Source organism: Aptenodytes patagonicus, chromosome 1 (genome assembly GCF_965638725.1).
Source record: "Aptenodytes patagonicus chromosome 1, bAptPat1.pri.cur, whole genome shotgun sequence".
Lineage (NCBI taxonomy): Eukaryota > Metazoa > Chordata > Aves > Sphenisciformes > Spheniscidae > Aptenodytes > Aptenodytes patagonicus.
This window is the reverse complement of record NC_134949.1, coordinates 56,786,291-56,795,262: the sequence shown is the minus strand read 5'-3', so window position 1 is coordinate 56,795,262 and position 8,972 is coordinate 56,786,291. Positions and strand designations below refer to the sequence as shown.

The following is an 8,972-nucleotide window of genomic DNA, read 5'->3' as shown; positions in this document are numbered from 1 at the left end:
TTTGGATGATTATGGCATGTTTTGTCTAGGTTATTAGATATTCCTCCTGGCTTTTTTTTTTTTTTTAAAGCAGGCTATTGCATTAAGCAGAAGTTCAACAGGGATGGTGATGGAAGGCTTCGGAGCAGAAAATTAAGACAGGTCTGTGTGCTCAAGAATCCTTTATTTCTGCTCCTTATGTGCTTGGTCTTACATCAGCTGTCTTGGCATGGTACAATAGGCCAAGTCCTTTGGCTGTGGTTTTAAACACAACTAGCTCAACAGTCAGCATCAGTAGAAGGGAACAGCAACATTTCTAAACTTCATACAAATGGAAGGACTCTAAAATCTTTGTATTAAGTTCACCTCAGCAAGGATATTAGTTACCAGCCATTTACAAAAATATAGTATGATTTGTCTTCAGTCTTTCGTGAGCTGCTTTCATCTGCTTGGGATGTACTTACGAAAGGAATGAAGTTAGTGCCTCTGTGGAAACATTACAGGAGAACTTAATTTTCCCTTCTGCTGTTGCACCTATTGGTCTTTCCACGCTAGCTTTGCTTTGGCATCCTGCAATAAAGGACAGGTTTGATATGACCCATCAAGGTTTAGACTCTTCTGCTTGGAGCAGTAAGTGGATTTGTTACACAATATGCATTGTGTAACAAATGCAACTAAAGCTAGCTCCATAAAACCACCATTAATCCAGAATGCTGGTGGTGCTTCACGCTTTTCCAGAACATGAGATTCTCTTCTTGAGACACAAACTGTTTTATCTGGAAAATTACTTGCTCTCTGTTGCGTTGGCCATTACTTAAAGGGTTTATCTTTAGTCAGGTGACTACAGTACAGCAGCTTCCCTAAAAGCATGGGATACGTAGGGTACTCGTCAGCCACAGCAGGCTGCTCTCTACTGCGTGTTTTGTACTTAAATACCCTAGGAAGCCCAAGCTCATTGATACAGTCCACGCAAAGAAAACGGAAGGAGTATGAACGACTACACTGCAATAGCCTTTAGGCAGTCTCTGAGCAGTTTAGCTTTACAAGTAGGAACACTTCAGTTGCAAATGCTTCCCCAAGGGAATGACAATTATATTTAGCTTTGTCAGCAATTTTATTTTTCTTAAAAAGTCAGTATTTAAAAACAAGCGAAATAAGAGATTTCCCCTTGTGCACTGCCATAAGATTTCTGCTCCCCATACACCTCTTAGAGAAGTCTCTTGTCTGGTTTCAAGAAGAAAAAGGGTTGTGCTATGTGTACTGATCTTGGCTCCGTCCGCTGCTACGCAGTAGCCGCTGCCTGCCTTACACATGGTCTACGCTGCTCCATCACTTCAAGCAAGAACTCCCGCAGTCTGCATGCACACGCTGTGCGGGGAACCAGCTTGCCTTATCCTCAGTAGACTAAGCCGTTCAGAAACACAGTTACTCACACCTGTTAGAGGCTGAAGCTTAGCAGAAATACTGCAATGCAGAGTAAGCTACTGGGTGGGTTAAAAAAGCCCTGAGCAGGCAGACATGGAGATAAGGGGGGGATTTTTTTTTTTTCCTCCTTTCTTTTAAACATCAAACAGGAAATGCAGTTGTACAATCACTTTTCAAGAAGTAATACAATGAGAATTAAATGTGGAGTGGAATAATAGAGAAGATGGGGGAGGAGAGGCAGAAACACTAAGAATTAAACCATTATTAAACAAAAATATGGTGTTTTGAAATGAAACACTGATATAAAAACTATAACCTCAACTGAAGCTCAACATTAATGCCCCCTGACTTCAACTTTCCGATTCCACACACACTTAAAACTCATGGGCATTTAGACCAACAGTCTTTCTATAGCTTGCTGGACAGACTGGATCTGAGGCTTTAGCTGTGATCCCTCCTTGATGGTGATGGAGCAGGCGATGACAGGCCGGGAAACACCACATGCCCGGCCCAGGGCTTGCTTGGAGCGCACAAACACGTAAGGTACATTCTTGTCCTCGCAGAGAAGAGGGAGGTGCAGGATGATCTCCAAGGGCTCCGCATCTGCCGCCATCACAATGAACTCCGCTATCCCTCGGTTCAGTGTTTTGGTGGCTGTAAAAGAAGCTGAAGAGTAAGTCTAGGTCCTTCTGGAAAGCACATCTAATGAAAAACAACATTAGGAGATGTTGAAATTGGCATGAGCAAGAGGGGGATCTAGTGGTAGCACAAGGACAGGCCGAAGGAAAGTGGCAGCCATAGGGCCAGGGAGGGGGTTATTCACAGGGTCGCAGCTGGGGTACTGTGCCCAGCGTTGCCCTCGGGCACAGCAGAGCTCCCTTCACAAAGGAGCAAGACCAGCCCAGGGCTGCTGACGGGTAGGGGGCTGGGGCGCACCACGGATGAGGGGAGACTGAGGGAGCTGGGTTTGTTTAGGCTGGGGAAGAGAAGGCTGAGGTGGGAGTGGGGGGGATGCGGCTGCTGTCTTTTACTACTTCAAGGGGATTGCAGAGAAGATGGAGCCAGACTGTCCTCCTGAGTGCACAGGAAAAAGGACGAGTTGCAGACTGTGACTGTTGCCTCAGGGAGGTTCTGGGGACATGCCGGAATTTAACATCCCTTCCCCCCGATGAGAGGTGTTTAAGCCATGGAACATGGGTCCTAAGAGACTGTGGAGTTTCTATCCTTAGGGATTGGTTTTGGTTTTTCGGGGTTTTTGGGTTGGTTTTTTTTTGTTAAAGTTTGACTAGGCAAAGCCCTGAGCAACCTGATCCAACTGTGAAGGGAGCCACTCTCTGAGCAGGTTGCGCTAGGGACCTCCAGAGGTCCCCTCAAACCCAAATCTTTTTATGATTCTAAACTGGCTAGGCATCTGGTAATCTCAGTGCCACACCACTAAACCAGGAACACAATTTAGGCATCTACCAGAACTGTATATAAATACTGAAGAGATTATAGCTTAGTTCTGTCCCTGAATATTGCTTAAGCAGGCTAGAAGGAGGAGGAAGGAGAGGGACACTCTCAGATCTATGTGATGTTAGTGGCCCACCGCTAGAGAGAAGAGACAATCTCTAGCCACAGCTTCTCACAAAATCCTTGCTATGATTTCTAGCACACTTCAAAACACACAGGTCTCACCTTCATTGGCTCCCTTGCGTAGCTGCTTATAGTTGCAGGACTGCTGCACAAGATCCAGTAGCGTTTTGGTGAGCTGTGCATCAGCCAGGGGGTAAGCTTTGGGATTCACTTCTGCCTCACTCTAGAGAAAGGAAAAGGTGAAGAGTATTGCAAGAGGAGAAAAGGGGGCTTTGTTCCGAACAACACTACATAGGCATCATGTCCACCGCATATAGTGACTACTGGAGTCACCTCACCATTCTCAGTTGCTCTGCACGTACACTAAAAATCCCACTGCATTTCATTTACAAAGAGGGATTCTTCTCATATTCAAAGTAGGCAGTATCTGCTCACACAGACAGCCAATTCAGATCCTACCAACCAGCAGCAGTGAGCTCACAGGGCAGTCTTCAGGCATTTGCTACCACGCATACTATACAAAATAAAAGTGTTTCAGCGCACAAGGAACAAGCCCCTGCCAGCAGCAAATTAACAAGTTCAGGCATGAATTTTGAAGAAATCCCGAGAAGAGCACGTATCCATTTTATTTCTGCAAATTACAAGTAGGTTCTAAATGCTGACATCAACGGCGTCACAAGCGGCATTAACGACCGGCACTGGCGGAGCGGCAACCTCTTCAGCCCCCGTCGCTGCAGCCAAGGCAGGCGCTCCCAGCGCCTGGCGGGGGCGACCCCACGCCCTGATGCTCTGCCGCCTGCCCTCACACGCAGCTACAGCCCTGCCCCGGCCGCTCTCCCGCCAGCCCAGCACGCGCTCCCGCTCCCCGCGGGGGCACAGCGGGACCGGAGACGCGGTGCCGGGCCGGGAGTGCGGGTCCCCCGTCGCTAGGCGCCCCCAGGACCGCCAGCCCCCCGCGTATCCTCCCTCCGGGGCAACGCGCCGAGCAGGAGACCCGCAGCCCCGCCCGCGGCGCCCGGCCGCCACGTGCTCCCTGCCCCGCAGCCGCCGGGGAGGCAGCGTCCCTCCGCCCCAGCGCTCCCCGGCGCGGCGTCCCCTGAGGAGGAGGAGGCCGGCGCCCGGCCCCACTCACCATGGCCGCGGCCTGGGCTGGGCTGGGCGGCGCGGCCCGGTCGCTCCTCTCGGCCCGAGCGCGTTGAGGGGGAGAAGGCGGGAGCGCTCCTGCGCGCTGCGTCGCCGCCGGAAGAAGTCAGGCTGCCGCGAGCCCGGGGGGGGGCGGGGCCAGGGGCGGAGGCTCCGCCCCCGCGTGGTGCGGGGCGGCATGGCGGGGCCGGCGGCGGCGCCGCCGCCCGGCTGAGCCCGAGGCGGGGCGGGCGGTCAGGGCCTCCCTGTGCCTCGGCTCTTCACCTGTAGCAGCGGTGAGGGTGGCAGCAGGGACCCGTTTCCCCAGGGCGCGGCGGGGAGGCGTAAAGCGTTAGATGAGCACGGACACCGCAGCGGCGCACGCTGTGACACAGAACGTAACCGGAGGGGCACGGAGAAGCCCCGCCCCGGTGTTTATTTCCCCTCCGCCGAGCCGAGCTCGGCACCTCAGGGCCGCTTACCGCCCCCCAGGGAGCTCGCGCTGCGCAGCAGCACCTCGCGGGGAGCATCGTTCCGACAGGACCGGGCTGTGCAGGGGGGGGTGACCTGTAAAAGGCCCTGTAAAAGCCCTGCGGGAGAGGATAGGCGGGGGGCAGCCTCCTCAGGCTCCCGCCCCCGGAGCCGCGGGGAGGGCACGGACGGAGGAGCGGGGACCCGCCGGGAGCCGCCGCCTCCCCCCGCCCGCCACGGGTAGGGGCCTCGCGCATGCGCAGGGCCTGGGGCCGGGCGGGCGATGGCGGCGGCGTGCGCGCGGCCCTGCGGCGGGCACGGGGCGCGCTGGGCCCTGCCGCTCCGCCCGCCGCTCTGCCTCGCCTGCGCTGTGGAGACCCTGGGCGACGGCAGCGCCTCGGTGGGCAGCGCCTGCCCGGCCGCCGCCCCTTCCCTTCCCCGCCTCGGGTCGGGGCCGGGGGCGGGCAGAGCTGGCCTCCGCCGCCGGCCGCGGAGCGTTGGCCCCTCGCGGCTGTCGCTGCGGCACCCCTCAGCGGTCCCCACCCCGCCGTCCTGCCTGCCCCCTCCCCTGCGCTGAATTAGGGGCTGGGGGCTGGCCAGGTGTATCACCTTGGCACTCGGCTCTCGGGCCCTGGTGGCAGTCTTCCCCCCCCCGGGGTGATGGGAGCGGCGGGGTGGCTCGGACCTCAGAGCTAACGGGTTGTTGTCTCTGATCCGTAGCTGGTGCGCAAGAAGCACGTCCTCTCCCGTCTCCAGGATGCCCTGGCCTGGCAGGCGCTGCCAGTCGTCCAGCTGCTGGCACCAGACGAGAGGGTCTGCGTTCATTTGATAGGAACTCTCTTTGGTAAGAGCTCTGCTGTGGCCTAGTACAGCAGCAGGGAGAAGGCAGGTACCTTTTTTTGAATAGAGGTATAAATGTGAAGCTTCTCCACATTTGAAACAACAACAAAAAAAAAAAAGGCAAAGGAATCTTGAGGTACCTAATTCCATGCTTCCACCGTTCTGCGTTAGGTGTGTTATTACTCCCTGTGGAAAACTGCCTGTCGTTTGATTTAGAATAGGTTAATTAATTTCCTTATTCACCAAGGAGGAGGATTGTAATGTCCATAAAGCTCTTGCGATTTTCCAAAGTATCTTGACGTACCTTTAAAGTCTTTCTGGAGAACAGGGAGTGCCTGGTGTATGATTCTTCCCTGAATGCCCTCCGTTCTGGTCTCATGCCTTAGTGCTTTCTCATCTTGCTGAACTGTGGCATTATATAAAGATTCATGCAGAAATGAAAATGTGAGCTTAAAAAGGTGTTGCAGGATTTAATAACAAATGTGCAAAATAGGAATCTGCATGGTGGTTTTTTCACACCATCGCATTACGCTTCTAGAAATCCTTGTAGCCTTAGGACTGTAATACCTCCTTCTTTCTGGTGGGTCAGCCTCACAGCAGAATACACTGTTCAGTGGGATGTCAGAAGGTGCCCTTCCAGTAACAGTCTCTATGATCTTGAACATCTCTTACTGGTTTGCGTTTGCACAGCAGTGCTGTGGGAAAGGTCTTTGAAATGTCTGAAATCTTGACAGAGAAGAAATAATGGTCTAAATGAGGGAATAGTAAGGCAGGAAGAGAACGGTGGAGGGTATGAATGCAAGTGCCTTCAAAGAGCAAGTATACTGGATTCCTTTAATTCCATGATCTCATTTGCACATCACAGATAATTCTTGTTCTTTGGGGGAAAGTGACATAGAAGCCCTTTCCCCTGCTTTGACGCACTGAATAATTCAAGCAGTGTTTTCCCAGTTGATTTTCCAGCACAAACTGTGTTGTGCATGTTTTGGGAGCAGCTTTGTTAGAAATAGAACTTTGTGCAGGCTTAATTCTCTCCGTTGCACAAATTTTTGTTGAGTGCTGTCTGCACACATAGTCCTATACAGATGTGGAGGGAGTGGTGCTTATGGCCAATTCAGTCCTACGCTGTACGACCCTGACACAAAATACCCCAGAAGACAGGGGAGCTGTGCTTGCATTTCAATGCTTTTGTCTGTTTTTAAATAATTATTCTCTCTCTCTTTAAGAAGCTTTGCAATTGGATGGTTTGGGGACAGCTTTGGGATTTTACTGTACTTAGTGTAACTCCTAGAGCAGTTGGAATCCCAGTCCAAGCTTGGGGCTACAAACAATGACGTGTACATTTTGGATAGAGCTTGAATGAACCAAGGATCATTTGGTGCAAGAGTGTAAGAGGGACCCCCAAAGGTTTGAGCAATGCTGCGGAGGAAATATTAATAGTAAATTCAGGAAAATACGTTCATTTTTGGAGAGAGAATACTGGGACAAGCACAGGCAGAAGACAGAGGGTTAAGAGAACAGAGGTGTAGTGTGGAGTGTTACGTATGAGGAGATGGTGAATTTCAGGTAAGCCTGAATTTCATGCAGCTAATATTGCAATGTTCGCTAATGCTGTATGCAAGTCTTTTCCAAAGTGTGAGGAAGTTACTGAGGATTGGGCAGATGAGGCAGGAAATAAGTAATTTGTTCACCTGCAATGTCATAACATTGCTTTAGTTGGTCAAATTTCTGAGAGGTCATGGAGTCTCCGGAGGGGAGGTAATTTGATTGGATATGTTGAAACAAGCGGTTTGGTGTGGCAGAAGTGGGGGTCTGAACCAGATGCCTGATGCTGTAGGTACCTGAAGTTGGAAGGAGGTGGGAGGTAGAGTTTCTCGTCTGTTGTGGTGCAGTAGAGTGAGGCAGTGGCTTATTTTAATATATCCAATCTTACGCTCTCGCTGTACAAATGACTTCTGAAGTGGTGCCTTCAGGTTCAATTTAACGTTTGAATAGTTTCCGTATGCTTTAAACCTGGTGTTCAAATTTGGTCTTGGGATTTTCAGTACTGCGGAGGGAGAAGACTGTTCGTGGTAATTGGTATGAATGGAAGACAGAAGGGACAACTCACAGCTGGGCTCTAACTTCTGTCATTCTGAGTGTTGTTTCAGATGTAGAATGTTGGATACATGCAGCGAGATGTGGCGATGGTAGCAGTTACATATTTACTTACATAGGTGGAGCCATTGACTTCAACTATAAAGTACATTAAAAATTTGCAAGAGAACCGAATGCCTTCGTGTCCCTGTGTCCTGCTTATGGAGGGACCTTTTGCGATACTCCCTGAGAGTATCCACCTTCCTCTGACAAAGTCAGGCTGGTGTCATGTGAAGTGGGGAAAACAAAACAATTCTGAAAAAAATTTGCAGCTCTTTTTACAAGAAGGCATTACAGCGCTGATGATCACAAGCAGGAATGAGTTCCATGACTGATTGTGGTTTATCTTTTAGGGATGTTGCATACTGTGGAAGACAGCAGTGCCCTGGACCTATTTGTAGAAGGTGAGAGGCAGGTGCCACGTCTCAATTACTGACAGTTTGTGAAGGAAGGCTCTGTCTTGTCTGATAACTATAGTGAGATGCTCAGCTTTTACACAGCTTGAATTGGGAAGAGCATCTATTTTCTATCAATGCAAGAGTGACAAGCAGACTGTTCCAATATTTGGGGGCAGGGGAGTGCGTGCAGATTTAAATATTTAGCATTTCTTTCACAGGTTCTGTGCGTGCCATGAATTTAGTGTCAGATGGGCAACAGTGGTAAACAATGCCTCATCTTTAGCATCTTTGGACCTGACCGAAGTCTCAAAGCAAACGGAAATCTTCTGTAGGCTTCAGTGAGCTTTGGGATCTACTGCTTTCTCCTCAGGACAGAGAGTATTTGGGATTTAGCTGTACAGGCTGCAGATTCCTCTTTGTGAGCAGTCCTTCATTTGAAACGCCTGCAGGGCTGACAAAGGAATCTCTGCAGTCCAGTTAACCTTGGGCATCTCTGCTGAGTCTAGTGATATTAGCAATGCAATCATTTCCTCCTGTCCAGCCATGAAAGATGAAAGGAGGTGTGACCAGCTCCTTCCAGAGGGGTTTCAGTTTTCAGGCGCTTGCTTGAAATGGTGTTGAAAAGGTGAGAAGTCTTTCTGTCATGTTACCAGTCTGTTGAGAGGTGGATGCTCTCAAACAGAGGAATTTTAACTTAGTGTTACCTAGCTCTTGAAAGTTTTTAGAGATTCTGAGAGTTCAGGGCAAGAAAGGGCCATTAAACCATCTATAAATCACCTGTCTCAAGATATGCCTCCGCTGAGATGCGTAGCTCTTTAGCTAAAGTAGGTCTCCTAGATAAACCGCCAGTATTGCCCTGGATATACCAAGAGATGGTGAACCTAGAAGTCTCTGGTATTTTTTTTTTATGATGCTTTCCTAGAATACAAATCAAAAGAGTTTGTTTTTCAAATGAGTCATGCCATGACAGCAAGATACATCCAAGACAGCCTTACCAAATCCTATGGAACACTGTTCTGCACAGTG

The 8,972-nt window shown here is 50.4% G+C and overlaps 2 protein-coding genes across 2 annotated transcripts in view; one reads left to right on the top strand and one right to left on the bottom strand.

The window, feature by feature from the left end:
• Window positions 1-144: 144 nt before the first annotated feature.
• On the bottom strand, window positions 145-4,208 carry SNU13 (small nuclear ribonucleoprotein 13). The gene is made up of 3 exons (XM_076336922.1): window positions 4,112-4,208; window positions 3,082-3,202; window positions 145-2,058 (listed from the first exon to the last, which is right to left on the bottom strand). Exons 1-3 carry the CDS (start codon window positions 4,112-4,114, stop codon window positions 1,796-1,798), a joined length of 387 nt encoding a protein of 128 aa, XP_076193037.1. The 5' UTR covers window positions 4,115-4,208; the 3' UTR covers window positions 145-1,795.
• A 647-nt stretch (window positions 4,209-4,855) lies between these two features.
• Window positions 4,856-8,972, top strand: part of MEI1 (meiotic double-stranded break formation protein 1) — a 38,210-nt gene continuing 34,093 nt past the window's right edge. Inside the window, exons 1-3 of the mRNA XM_076336896.1 lie at window positions 4,856-4,972; window positions 5,293-5,416; window positions 7,902-7,952. Coding sequence (XP_076193011.1) covers window positions 4,856-4,972; window positions 5,293-5,416; window positions 7,902-7,952 — 292 coding nt within the window. The remainder of the gene's footprint in view (window positions 4,973-5,292; window positions 5,417-7,901; window positions 7,953-8,972) is intronic.

What these genes read in the sequence shown, in the direction of transcription:
- SNU13 (XM_076336922.1), bottom strand. An exon ending in ACGCAAGGGAGCCAATGAAG is followed by an intron (nt 2,059 to 3,081) that starts GTGAGACCTGTG and finishes CTTCTTTTACAG; the next exon opens with CCACCAAAACACTGAACCGA.